The 15,025-nt window shown below is 38.8% G+C and overlaps 1 protein-coding gene across 1 annotated transcript in view; it reads left to right on the top strand.

The window, feature by feature from the left end:
* The window catches only part of LOC125481457 (uroplakin-3a-like), a 16,365-nt gene extending 4,144 nt beyond the window's left edge, over nucleotides 1–12,221 (top strand). Inside the window, exons 3-7 of the mRNA XM_048593027.1 lie at nucleotides 1,210–1,468; nucleotides 5,890–5,972; nucleotides 8,577–8,709; nucleotides 9,935–10,135; nucleotides 11,946–12,221. Of these exons, the coding sequence (XP_048448984.1) occupies nucleotides 1,210–1,468; nucleotides 5,890–5,972; nucleotides 8,577–8,709; nucleotides 9,935–10,112 (653 nt within the window). The 3' untranslated portion in view covers nucleotides 10,113–10,135; nucleotides 11,946–12,221. The remainder of the gene's footprint in view (nucleotides 1–1,209; nucleotides 1,469–5,889; nucleotides 5,973–8,576; nucleotides 8,710–9,934; nucleotides 10,136–11,945) is intronic.
* Nucleotides 12,222–15,025: the final 2,804 nt, after the last annotated feature.

The raw sequence follows: 15,025 nt of genomic DNA, 5'->3' as shown, positions 1-15,025 counted from the left end.
ATGCTGCTTGGCCTGCTGTGTTCATCCAGCTCTGCACCTTGTTGTCTTGGATTCTCCAGCATCTGCAGTTCCTACTACCTCCTTAACTGAATTATTGGTGAGTTTCCATGACTGATCTGTCTTGTGGATTAACAATAAAGTGCCTTGAGGTTTCATCCATTTTAAGCAGGAAAACATTCATTTGAATCATAGTTTTTGTTGTGAGAGTAGAGATGTCCAACTAAACATCTTTTGAAATAGTGATTGGTAGCCAAAGTACTCCTATTGCAGTAAGAGTGCTTCATTAAAATAGCATTAGGTAAGCCATGTGATGATATTCTGTGTTAGATAATGGTTAGAACATTTTTATTGGACAAAAGTATATTGTTCTAGAACAAAGGTTGCTTTTACTGTGGTGCTGTTCCTGATCTTTAGGTTTACGCTATTGGTACACCTTGACATTTTTTATGGAAGGGTGCTGGAACAGTAACAACATCTCTAGACTGATAATCCAGGAAATACTCTGAGAACATGGGTTCAGATCCCACCATGAGTAGTGGAATTTCAATTCCAGGTTTCTTTTATTCATTGAATTTAAAGCTAATCTCATTAATGTTGGTTATTGAAACTATTTTTGATTGTCATAAAACTCATCTTGCTTACAAATGTAAGATAGCAAGAACTGCAGATGCTGGAGTCAGAGATAAGAGTGTGGAGCTGGAGGAACACAGCAGGCCAGGCAGCATCAGAGGAACAGGAGAGTTGACGTTTCGGGTCAGGAGAAGAAGGATCCCGACCCGAAACATCAGCTTTCCTGTTCCTCTGATGCTTCCTGGCCTGCTGTGTTGCTGCAGCTCCACACTTTGTTATCTATTGCTTACAAATATCCTCAATTTAAGGGAAGGAAATCTGCCATCCTTACCTGGTTCAAAGGCAGTTAGAGATGGGCAACAAATGCCAGCCTTGCCAGTAATGCCCACATGCCATAAAAGAGTAAGGCACTTTTTTGTAATATCTGGAGTAGTTTCCTTACCAAAAGTTAAGAACAGGAACAAGTCAATTTCAATTGCCTGTGATTAGTTTCCTCCTTTAGCCTACAGGATGGTGAAGATGTGCATTCAAACAATAACTTCTGTTTCAAAATTTGCTACCTTTTTGTCATTTAACATTGTCGGGAAAACTAAATAAACCAAACAGCTGAACTGTTATTAATAATACTTCTGTTTGCAGCACTCCCAAATGAAATTGGTCCTACGATCAAAAATTATCAACAAACAAGAGGAGGAGCAACTGGACCATACCGTGCTGCAAGCTTTGTCATCGCTACCTGTACCTCTTCACCTTTCATGGCGAGCACAGATCCTACAAGAATCCAAGCTGAGATTGATGAATATCTGTTCAGAGCTGGAAATGATGTCCAGTGCTTGAACCAAGTTAGCAACCCTCCAGAGATTTGTAATGCACCACTCGAAGCTGGTGCAACATACAGGTAAAAGATCTAAGTCTTTCTTCATACTGGGAACTGTGGGAAAAATTTTACACCAGTTCCAGCAGACAGAAATGTTCCTAATTGTTTAATTGTAGCGAAGCTCTTTATACAAAAGCAAAATACAGTATCTGGTCGGGAAATTGGAGACTCCAACTGAATGAGCCAAAGGCGGAATTTGGTTCAGACTAGGAACTTGGCACAGAAGGGAAACAATGTGCTTTTAAGTACTGATTGCTGTGCCTGTCTGTCTCCTTGGCTGGTGTACAAGGTCACCCAGGTCCCTTTGCACATCCACATTTTCCAATACATCACCATTTAAACAATACTTTGCTTTTCCATTTTTCACAGAGTATACGACTTCACATTTGGTCACGTTTATGCCATATGTTTACCCACTCACTCAACTTGTCTAAATCACCTTGAAGTCTTCTTGCATTCTCCTTGCAACTGTCAATCCCACTCAGTTTTGAGTCCTGAACTGACTTGGAAATGTTGCACTTGATTCCCTCGTCATTTATATACATCGTGAATAGCTGGGGCCCAAGCACTGATTCTTATGGTACCACTAGTCACTGGCCGCCACTTGGAAAAAGACACCTATATTCCCAATCTGCTTCCTGTCGCTCACACAATTCTTAATCCATGCTAATATATTACCTTCTATTCCATGTGATTTAATTTTGCCCACTAACCTCTTATTGCGACTTAAATTAAAAGCCTTCTGAAAGTGCAAGGACACAACATCAATCGATTCTGTCTGATCTATTCTACTTATTAGATCCTCAGAAACCCCAGTAAATTGGTGAAGCATGATTTGCCTTTCATCAACCCATAATGGCTTTTTCCAATCCCATATTTGTCTAAATGTTCCGTATTATGTCTTTTATAATAGACGCCAGCATTTCTTCATTTCTGATGTTAGGCTAACTGGTTTGTAATTCTATTATCTTTTTCTTTTAACTCGCTCCTTTTTTAAATAGCAACGTGACATTTACCTCCAATTTGTAGGAATCGCACCCTGGTCTACAGAATTTTGGAAGATGACCACCAATGCATCCAGTATTTCCAGGGCCACTTCTTTAGTACCCTGGAATGTAGAATATTAGGCCCTGGTGATTTGCAGCCTTTTAACCCCATTAATTTCCCCAACACCGTATACTTTCTAATATTGACATCCTTCAATTCCACCCTCTCAATCTTGGATCCTCAAGCCTTCTGCCGTTTCTTTGATTTCCCCCATTATAATTTCCACAGCTTCTGATTTGTAAGGACCTATGTTTGTATTCCCTAATCTTTTATTTTATGGTTAGTTTTTATGTTTCCTGCAACTTTCTCTCTTTTTTTTTCTCCCTCTTGATGAAATGTTTTGTACTCTTTTGATGAATTCAAAAATGCTCCCAATCCTCTGGCTAGCATTTTATTTTTGGCAATTTTCTATATCTCTTTAGATCTAATGCTATCCCTAATTTCCTTTGTAAGCCATGGTTAAGCCACCTTTTCACTTTTTTTTGTTTTTATTTTTGCGCTAGACACAAATGAATAATTCTTGTAATTCATGCACACACAAGCTTTATATATTAGCCATTGTCCATTCATCATTAAACTTTTTAATAAGGCTCCCTAATCTATCCTTGCCAATTTGTGCCTCATATCCTCATGGTTCCCTTTATTTTGATACAGGACCCTAGTTTCAAATTTGACTACTTAATTCTTCATTAAGATGGAGAATGCTATCATATCATGGTTGCTGTGACCAAGGGACAACATTGTTAATTTGTCCACTTTCATTGCACAGTACCTAATCTGGAAAAGCCTGTTCTCTGCCTATTTCCTCAATGTATTGGTCCCAAAAAAAAAATCATGTATACCCTCCAGGAAATCCTACTTCACAATATCATTGCTAGTTTGGTTTGTCCAATCTTCATGTAAATTAAATTCACCCATCATTACTGGTGTACTCTTACTGCATGCTTCTCTGATTTCTTGTTAAATTCCTTCCCCTACATCTCCACTACTGTTTGAGAGTCTATAGACAACCTGCAACAATATTTTCTACCCCTTGGCATCTCTTGTGTCCGCCTCTAAGACTCTACAATATTGGAAGGATTGACTAACTAATGGAAGACTGAGTTGGGATAAGAGGGCATTTTTAGGGTAGCAACCTGTAACTTAGTGGAGTGTCACATGGATCAGTACTGTGGCCACAGTTATTTGCAATGTTTGTTGGTGACTTGAATGTTGGAAGTAGATGTACTGTTGGCATATTTGTGGATAATGCAAGTAGGTGGGAAGGCAAATGGTGAGAATGATAGAATCTATAGAAGGAGATATATTGAATGAGTGGTCAAAACCTTGGCAGGTGAAATATAACATGGGGAAAATGTGAGATTATGCATTTTGCTAGGAAGAGTAGAGGAGCTGAATATTTTTTTAAATGGATAAATACTGCAGAAGACTGCAGCACTGTGGGACTTTCTCAGTCCTGGTGCCCGATCACAAAAAAGCTGGCATCCAAGATTAGCAGATAAGAGGGAAGGCAAATAGAAAGTTGGCCTTTATTTCAAATCATAGAGTCATACAGCACGGAAACAGAACCTTCGGTCCACACCGACCATGTTACCAAAATAAACTGGTCCCATTTGCCTGCGTTTGGCCATATCCCTCCAAACCTTTCCTATTCATGTACTTATCAAAATGTCTCTTTTATAGAGTCATACAGTATTACAGCATGGAAACAGACCCTTTTGTCCAACTCATCTGTGCCGACCAGATAATTCAAACCTGATCTAGTCGTGTAACTGTACCCATATCCACCAATTCCTCTGGCAGCTCATTCTATGTGTGAATGTAAAAATAGGGAAGTCTTGCTAAAATCAAACAAGATACCATTTAGATCACAGATGGAATACTGCAAACAGTTTCAGTCTCCTTGCCTAAGGATAGAGGTACTGGCGCTGGAGGCAGTCCAGAGAAAGTTCACTAGGCTCTTATGAGGAGAGATTGAGAAAGTTGATCCTGTATTCATTGGAGTTTAGAAGAATGAGAAGTGACCATATTGAATCTTACATGATTCAGAGGCTAGACAGGGCGGGTGTAGAAGGTTGTTTTCCCTAGCAGGAGAGTCTAGGACCAGAGGGCACAATTTTAGTGTAAGGCTAGTCATGACAAATGGTTGTTGAGCCTGGGTCATTAAATATATGCAAGGCTGATATAGACAGATTTATAATCATTAACGGAATCGAAGGTTACGGGGAAAAGGCAGGAAAGTGGAATTGATGAAGATCACGTCAGCCATGATCTCATTGTGACAGCTGACTCAATGGATAGGCCAAATAGCCTTCTGTTTTTACCTTGCATCCACGTTTTAATGTCTTCGAATCAGAAAGCACAGGAGAAACAGTCGATCTGATATCCGAGATAGTAGGAACTGCCAATGCTGGCGAATGGAATGATTTCTGAAGAAGGGTCCAGACCTGAAACATCAGCTTTCCTGCTCCTCTCATGCTGCCTGGCCTGCTGTGTTCATCCAGTTCTACACGTTGTTATCATCATCTGATATAGTTTGTCTAGAGGGAAAGAGAGTAGCATGTAATGGAACTGAAGAAATATCAGTCAACTAGACGTTAACTCAGTTTGACTTTCTACAGATACTGCCAGATTTGCCAAGTTTCTCCAGAACTTTGTTTTTTATTTCTGTCTTAAAGATAACTTTACAGACATCAAATTAAAATCTATTTTGACCTGATTCAGTGATAACTTGAATGGATAATGCTGACTTCAAATTATTTCACATAGCAGACAACTTCTTTTATATTAGTGCAACTTCATTACTGTCACTTTCGGACCAGGATATAGGTGTTTAGGACTAGAATCTTCATAACTTAGCTAAAAGTCCACTACCTAACATCTTATGGCACCCTGAAAGATGGAGGACTGATGCATTCTACTTTCACCAGTGAGCCCCAAAGACAAAAGTAGGATAGGATAGGAGAAGGAACACCATACCAAGTCACCCTTTATTTACACATGGAGAGTCCTTGACACTGATCCAGCTTCGTCAGAGCCAGCTCAGAGTGAGCAGAAACTCTAACACCCCTGTTTATATCTGTCAGCTCCCTGATTGGAGCTGTTAATCTGGTCCAGTTAGGGAATCCATATTCTGAGGTCCACCTGGCTGACCTTGTTACAATCACTACAATAGGAATAGGAGAAATTTCCAGCTAATCATTTGGATTGATAAATATAACAATCACTTGCAAAAAAACAAGCTTTGCTGTGATAGTATGTAGGTGTAGTAGCATTACCTGGCTATAGATCAGAGACATGTACGTTTTGAGCATTGATTCTTGGTTAGCCATTGATTTAGTTTTATGGCATGTCAATGATTGCATTTACTTTTAACCTTTTCTCAAATCTCACAGATTCAAGTATGCTGTACGAAATGAATCTACAAAAGCAATTGAAGTTGAAACACTCTGGTCAGACTCCATCTCCCTTCTCCAAGGTTAGTGTTCCTCATTGTGTATTTGTTCAGTTTAGCAAGCAATAGCTTGGCCTGATCACATCAGTTTAATGAGTACCAGATAGTTGTACAAATTTGAAATGTACAGTTTTTATTTCCCTTCTCTTCCAACTCAGTCATAGGCTGGCAACTTTGGTTAGTCTCTTTAAATTAGGTTTGTTCTGAAATTCTGTTCTAGATTTGTGCCAGTCTTGTGCTGGAGTTTCAACTGAAGCTCTCTGTTCCAACTCTTTCTGCCTTGTACTTTATTTAATTTCCATTTAGAGTTTATAGTTTTCAAACAAAATCCTTTCCTCCTGTATCTCCTCTTTATTCTTCCATGGTCTTGCCCTTATAACAGATACTGATGCCTAAAAGTGGTCACTATATTCCAACTCGGCCTGACCGCTGCTAACACATGCAAATTACAAAGAAGATCCTTCTTTTTGAATAGTGTAATGTTTGAACCTATCTGTCCTATTTTCTTCAACACGGACAAATTGGACTGAAGGGTCTGTTTCAGTGCTGTATGACTCTGACTCTATAAAGCTGGAACTGCTTTAAATGCTCCCACTGTAGCCTAAGCAAGCATTATTTACAAGTTCAATGACGCCTGTAAAACTAGGAATGCCTTTTGACTTGAATTTTTCTGATTTCACTTTTGCCATTGGAGATTGGAGGGAATTTTGCTTTTGACCATTGACATATAATTTGTCATTTTGTAGTGCTCTGTGGATTGTTTCAATTGATGACTGTGACTTCAAAAACTGGTATTGGAGGGATGTAGAGTTCTGCTTCTTGCATTGCATGTTGCACCAAGTTCTGTGCTCACGCCACCCCCTGCCTGTGAAATCATTTTGGTTCCTGAACTCCCAATGTCTGCAATTTTTAATTCTTATGTTTAACTTCCTCCTTTTTTGATTTTCTTTTTTAAATTCCTAAACTATACAGTGTGAATTTCTCTAGATTGATGATTTTACATTTTTCTTTGAAATCTGTGTGTTCCAACCAGCAAATCTTTACTTGAAGGATTTACACTAACATTTTAATAATTGTTTATACAAATTTGTTTTTTTTTTAAAAAAACTACATCCTTTGTTCAGTATGAATCTTTCGGTGAGTTTTCCATCTGACTTTTTTAAGAGAGATTTTTGCCACAGTTGCATTGAATATTTCTGAATTTTGGTCTCAGTTCCACGGAATCTCTGGAATTTGGGTGTTGATTGTTGAGAGTTTGTACTAAACTGCTTTGTGGCTCCAATATATAAAGCTTCAGGCCCTGAGGACCTGACTGACCTGGACTGCACAGCCTAGCTGTTCTAAACACACAGGAAACATTTGCTTATTTTTCTTTACAGTGTGGCCAGGATTCTTGTACTTGCCCAAGTGAGATAAATTAACAAAATATGCTTCTAAAAGAAATCTGGGTGAAAGCTAATCTGTGTGAAGCTAATTGGATGTAAGCAAAAGCATGGAGAATTGAGGCAATAACTTTGCAGCACCAGATTTTACTTGGCTTCCAGTAGAACACTGAACATTTTGAAGTTCTAAATACCTTGTCAAGTGAAATGTAACAGGGGGGGTCATAGCGCTAGAAATCTTTCAAAGTTATCTCATGCATATAATGTGCTGCTAACAGACGTGCCTCAGAGTTTCTAAAATACTTTGGAAATCTTTGGTTAAACTTGACACAAGTGGCCTAAAGCCTGAATTGTTTCACAATTGCCGTACAGATTTTGAATTATCTGCTGTAAACTTTCTTCGAGAATCTGTTGCTAAAGAGTTGAATTTGGGATGACTGAACTTTGGAAAAGAGGAAATGGGGATCAATATATTGACTATAGTTGAGAAAGTTGGTGCTGTGCAATCCCATGGGAGCGGTGCAAGGAAATGCTGTGGTTGGTTGGCTCACCGAGCTGGTTTGTTAGTTTGCAGATGTTTCACCTGCTGGGTAACATCATCAGTGCAGCCTCTGATGAAGCGCTGTTGTGTTTTCCCGCCTGGTATTTAAACTCTGGGGTCCATTGGAATTTTAAATACCAGGCAGAAAAACACAACGCTTCATTGGAGGCTGCACTGATGTTAGCCAGCAGGGTAATGAAACGTCTGACGAACCAGCTCGGCGAGCCAACCTACTTCAACACCCACAGCCCGAGCTACAAATCTACTCAAGAAGCTTAGGTGCAGGGAAATATTTCAATTATAATTACAGGATGAATTATTTGAAATAGCTGAATACGTTTTAAAGTTGTTTTTGTTTTAAAAGAAATTGAAATGTAGATTATTTTTACAGTTTAATTAAGTCCTTCAAACAAAATGAAATTTGGGATTATTTCTAATGTTTGTATGCAGCATACATAAAGATTAATTACAGTGTAAATGTTATGAGTCTTCTTTTGACAGAGTCCTGCTCCGAACTCTATTCTATTTGTCTTTCTCTGCGCCCCTTCCAAAACAAAAAGCCAGCATCTCTATCGCCAGGGATTTGTTTCACTTCTTAAATAGCTATGTTATTTCATTTCTTAAGACTAATTCCTGAATGTATCCAGGGCACAAGTGTTTGTGTACGCGATCAGTTTGTAACACTTTTTTTTTCTTTGTTTCCAGTGGTGGAGCCTACCATTCTTAGTATTTCACCAGGTGGGAGGACTGGAGGAATGGTAGTGATCACAACAATTCTTTCCATTCTCCTCTTTCTACTTCTCTGTGCCTTTGCCACCATGCTGATCTTTAAGTTCTGGTGAGTATTGCGAAAGCAGTATGAAAGAACAATGTTAACGTTTCGGGTCTGGTGACCCTTCCTCAGACCCGAAACGTTAACTGTTTTTTCCTTCACAGATGCTGCCAGACCTGCTGAGCTTTTCCAGCAACTTTGTTTTTGTTCCTGATTTACAGCATCCGCAGTTCTTTTGGTTTTTATGACAGAACAGTGGACAGTCTTAAATGATTGCATTCCCACGTGATTTGTAGAACATGCAAAATTAATATTCTGTGATGTAATGTGATATTTAGAAAGGAAGAGTGGAGACATGGAACTAAATAGGAAGCCAGACACTCTTTGTGGTGGCAAAATTGTTGTCCCATTTCCCTACAACTTCTTGCTTATCATCAAAGCAGCTGCATTGCTTTCAAAATTGACCTGGAATTCATTTGCAAGCATCTTTGGGTAATTGAACTTGGGCAAGGTGCAAGAAACCTAACCAGACAAGAATGAAGAATCAGCCAATCTTTCTCCTTGTGCTTAGAAAGTGCTGGGAATGCAGCTAAGCTCAACCTGGTCCTCAAGACCTCGTGTATTAAAGCCTTCAGAAATCACGGATAACGACAAGAAGGAAAACCCTGCTTTTCTGTGCGCATTTTTCTATCCTGTCTTGAGTTTAGTTGGCAAGTATTGCAGATTTCCTCTTCAAAAGTGTATTGATAAGCTACATAGACGAACTGGCAGCAGTACAGTCACTATTGCAAGATTGCTTTTGGAAATGTTGGTTAAATATAAATTTTGCAAGTGTCATGGTGGGATGTTAATTCACTTCTACTGGATTTAGTCCAGTTTTTAGGTTATTAATCCAGTAACACAATTACTATACTACTGTATCCATAGAGCAGTTGAAACCTTCTTTTACTTACCATTTTAGCCATGTTTAAACTGTTTATTTCTGGCTATGATTAGTCAGTCACTGATGCAGCTATGGTCACAGACATGTTTTGATTTGACAGCTGCGTTATATTTAAGTCATTTCTAACTTTTCCAGGGTGTTTATGTAATGCTCAACAGTCTGTTCCCGGTTTGAGGTGTGGGAGCAGAAGGGACCACACGAATCATAATTTCTAAATAGTATGTGCAGTGTTGTTTCAGAATGTTTTGTCCAAATCCATACCTGTCTATCATATCTCTACTGACTCATTGAAACAACGGATTTACTGAAATTGTACTTTTCAATCCATGTGTAATCTCTCTCCTACAGGGGGTCAAAAGAATTAGTTACAGTGGAGCAGTCTGTTCCACGAACCTACACCACTCATGTGAGAAACAAGGGCTATTCTGACCGTATCTATTCGCAAGCAAGCAAACCTGATGCTCCACAACCAACTGACAAACTGCGTTACCAGTCTACTGTTGAGCCTGCTCAAGCTTCAGCGTAACATGCTATAAAGCTCCAAGTGATGTAAGTATTTATGTGCCTTGATTTGCTATTATGTATTCGTGTTGAGGATCTCCCCTGTTTTGGTCAAGTGCTAGAGGTTTAGGGATCAAACCTTGCATTTGGTTTAAGAGAACCCATCAGTACTTTGCAGCATTATGGATCTACTTGAATTGCAATCTAAGTTATCTATCCAAGATTCCATTTTACTGAAACAGTGACACTTACCACTGTTGTGAAGACCTCGTAAACTTGGCAGTTCCATTTTATTTTGAGGATGGTTCAAGGGCTTCAGTTCTTGAAACCTGAGTTTGAAAACCCTTGTTTTGGATCACTTCAGAAAATTAGCTATTCAAATGATCTGCTCTTCCCTCCTTACTGGCTACTGCTGGGACACTGGTCCCTCTTGCCTTGCTCATGTAGCCATTATGCATGAGAAATGTTACAGACCAGAGCCTGAAATTTATCCCTTCGCGTTGTATACTTTAGCAGAGGTGACTACTGAGGGGCTTACTAAAACAAATGAAAAATTCCTTCCTAATTTGGACACTGGGATGGATTTATACTGACACAGCTGAAATAATCAATTCAATGCAGACTGGTCAACAGAAATTTAGATGAATGAGATGGAGGTTTACCTTTGCCTGATTTTTATAAAAAAAAAAAAAAAAAATCTCAGGATAGAGGCTCTGGTGATGCTGTGGTAGTGCAGCTACTTCTGGGCCAAAATATCCAAGTTCATCTTGTCCTTGTTCCAGAGGTCATAACTTAATGTGTCCAAGCAGGAGCCTCTTATGGTTATTGTGTCTATACCTCTGGGCTGGAATGTCCAGGTTCAAGTTCTAACAACATATCTGAACAGGTCATTTCTTTTGTTTTCTTACAACAAATTTTTTTTTTTTTTTTTTTTTTTTTTTTAAGCTTGTTCTATATTTCTATGTAATGCTTGATTCAGTTAGGAACTTGTAACCAATCTGGTTAGGTTGATAATTTGCCAAACTGGAAACATTTGATTGTTACTTGACATCCAATGATTCTCTAGGGCCACTCAGACAGGTGCTGGGGAACCTTTGCTCTTGCCTTAATTAGTCCACCAGATCATCAAAGTCACTGAGCTGCTATCTTGGACTTGGTGACAGAGTTTATAAATTTTTGTTTAGTAGTTGGCATCAAATAGTTATTCACATTTTTAAGTGTGAACCAATTGAGCTTTGAAGACTTAAGCTGGAGAAGGCAATTTACTGCCCTAGAATTAATGTTCAGAGTTTTTGATTTGTTGCATTTACCAATAGATTCAAGTTTGAGAGTTGTGGAATATATATCCTGAAATGAATTCATGTTATTCTTGAACTCTGCATGTTAGGACACACACGTCCAGGGTTGATAGAACTTGACCCTGACTTTCCAGCCCAGAGATAGAGACGCAATCATCGTGAGAGGCTGTCAATTTTTTAAAAATTGACCTGCTTGTACACATGTTAACTTGTGGGTGGAGGCTTCCACCTCAATCTGTAAAGCAGACATGGAAAGAGGCTTCATCCAGTTTTTAGGAAATTCTGGACAACATTAACACCCAGCTTGTTGTGGTACTTCACCAAAATTAGACAGCATGTTTGATTTTCATCAGGTGGGAGTTGATATTGTTTCATATTGTACTAATGCTGGAATTCTGTCTCCAACCGATGCCTATTGAATAAGTATCTATTTTACTGGATGTATATTTTGGTCTGAGTATAGTCTGAAGATATTAGGAAGAAAAGTAATGAGGGTTGTTCTTTGTTTGAAGGATTGGGAGAAGACCGCATTAAAGTAATATATTTTTTTCCTGTTCAAGGATGGCAATTTAAAAATGAAGATGAAAACAGAGGTCAATGATGGAGGACGTAATGATCAGCACTCTGGATATCCTTCTGTTAATGCATAATACTGGATACCTTCTAACATAATGCATAATTATTGGAGCCCAAACTTGCTTTTCCAAACCCTATTGTTTAACAGATGGTGACTGTACAGGGATCGTTAAATTTCTAACTGTGACTTGGCTTAATCTTTGTATGTTATTTTCATGTATTCATTACTTAAAATGTAAAACAAAATATGTTTTTTTTTCTTCCTGTGTACTTGAGTCATCTTTGCAATGGCTGTTTTTCTTGAATAGCAGTATATGGTAAGAGCAAGATACTATAACTTCTGGAAATCTGACAAAAGGATATTAACCTGAATTGCTACCTTGGTTTCTCTCTCCAGATGTTACCAGACCTGCTGGATATTTTCAGCATTTCTGCGTTTCTATATCATGTTGTGACGACTGGTTTTCCAACTTCATCCCCCCCACGCCCCAAAAAAAAGACACGAGTTTCTTGTTGGGCTAACCTTCCACAGTTTCTATTTTCCTGCTGATATTCGTTAAATAATTCATGCTAGTAACTTTGGATGTTTTGGTAAGTTTGCCTGTAGGAGCATCATGACAACCTTATTCTGTTCTGGTTAAAACAGTTGCTTGTTGCGTAGATTGCCCCTTGCCAAGATGCCAATAATAATTACGTAGGAAGCCTGGCTTTCCCCACTGACACCAACCGCATCCTTCAGCATCTGCAAGTGCTTCCAAAGCTTCACACACCATTCTGACTTAGAACTACTTTTCTGTTCCTTCACTTTGAGGCAAAATACTAGCAGTCCCTTTTGAATACCATGAATAGCTCGTAACCATGTTACGCGCACAACATGGACTGCAGCGATTTCAGAAAATGGCTCATCCTCGATTTCTTGAGGGCATTGGGCCTTGCCAGTAATGCTCACGTCATGATTACCTGCATATTTGTTTTATTCTGAAACCACTTCCCTGTGCAACAGCTGTATCTGCATTTGTTGCACGTCCTCAGATGGCTTTTAAGAATAGAGCAGCTTGTGTATTTTTAATTCTGTTTTTGACTCCCAGGCAATGATTTTTTTTTCCCCCTCCATTTTTGAAAAATAGACTGTAATGTTCTCTTAGAGGGATTTCTTGGGAGCAGGAGGAAGAAAAAATAGGAACCGATTGATATGCTATCGAAACGGGATTTGGAGACTGGATTGTTGGAGACTGGATTTATGAAGACTGGATTGCAGATTGGAAGGTGATCAGACCAAGATCAGCAGGTGGTAAACATTCATGAGTATTTAAGAGTAATTTGTTGTAAAATATGGAAGAGAAGATGTGGGACAACTATCAGGTGAGAATAGGAAGTGTGTTCCACTATTTGTTTCTCAGATACTGACAATATTATTGAACAACTCTGCGGTCTAAACAGTTGATTCCTAGTCTTTAAACTTTGATATGTTTTCAACCAGTGTGGTTCCTCTTGATTTCAAGTCAAGTACATTTTGTATCCCAATTAGATAGTGCTGTATTCTCAAAAGGTTATCACAGAAAATGCTTCCTTCTCCACCCACAATTATTTATGGTTCATTGGAATGTAGCTGATGGCATTTTGATAATTTATTTGCATTTAATTAGCATAAACACACCCTTTTGTTCTTTGCCTTTCATCCCCACTCTTCCTGACTTTCCACTTAATTTTAAAACCTGGGCATTGCTAATAGTTTTTAAACAGAATTGGAAACTTATCACAAAACTTTCACAGTTTGTGTTGTCACAGATGCTGCCTGATGTGCTGAGCATTTCTGGTGTTTTCTTAATGACACGTTTGGCTAATCTGTGTACAATGAACTAACGCTTCCTCCCACCGCTTGCTATACTCTAAAGGATCAAGTTTTATAATTTTGCACAAAAGACGACCATCCATGTTAGTTAAGCAACTGAAATAAGAAGTGAAGCAAAAATGCAAGAATAAACTTGGCAGGCACTGGGGCAATGAGAAGACTGCATTATACAGAAGGCATGGGTCTTATGATTGCTGTCTACTCTATTTATAGAGGAAGGTTTACTAGAGTTTTTTCTTAATATATCGGAAGGACGAGGCACTGTGTCTCTTTAATTAGAAAGGAAATTGTCAAGTAGAACTTCCACTCCTGATGTAGTGTCCACTGGCATGCTAGAAAGTGTGGAGGCATCAATATTAGGTGCAGATAGAATCCACTTAGCTGTTGAAGCCTTGCCAGTATACACACCATTGAAGAGAGCTTGGTCAGAACCCCTAGAAAGCTAATTTAATGCCATAAAAGATGGCCACTCCGCAAATAGCCATGACATTCGGCACCAATAACCTAAAGCTATAACATAAGTGAAACACCATGAAATCGGTTGAAAATAACTGATGCAGGACAAATTCCCACATCAAAAACAGACCCCACTGCCCCATCTATTATCGCTGGTGAATAGTCACTACAAGTGCTGAATAATAGGTTTGTTTAAAATGCTTGTGGCTGTATTGATTAAGTTATGTCAATGATATAAGATGCTTCTTGTGTATCTCCAGTGTCCATTTGTGCACCATTGGCAGTGCTGCCTTCAGCCTCTGCTCTGGCGTTCTCTCCTTAAGTCTTTCCAGCACTTCAAGCTCACTCCCTCCTTGAAATTCTTTCCCAAAACTTCTCTTTGACCAAGCTGTTGGTTGGTGATCCTATCAAAATTTATGTTAATAATATTCCTCTCTCCTGTCCTGAGACTTTATTTTATGTAAAAGGAAACTTGTGATTGCAAATTGTTGCTGATACTGAAGATGCCCCCAGCATGATAACTAATTTTATTTGAGAGGAGCCCATTTCATTGTTTTCCACATAATTTTCATTCAATACTTTGAGAAAGCAAGATCTTGAGGACTTACTGTTTGTCTTTATGGTTGGGCTGTTGTATCCGGTTACTGGAATCTAAGTAGTGAGTAGAAAAGTAATTGTTGTGGTGTCCAAAACTGCTTTAACTCAGGCTGTGAAGAAAGCACACAGAGACAGCAGAATTCAAAGTTTCTGACGGAA

Source organism: Rhincodon typus, unplaced genomic scaffold (genome assembly GCF_021869965.1).
Source record: "Rhincodon typus isolate 14 unplaced genomic scaffold, sRhiTyp1.1 hic_rhity00002232, whole genome shotgun sequence".
Classification (NCBI taxonomy): Eukaryota; Metazoa; Chordata; class Chondrichthyes; order Orectolobiformes; family Rhincodontidae; genus Rhincodon; species Rhincodon typus.
This window is presented reverse-complemented; position numbering and strand designations above follow the sequence as displayed.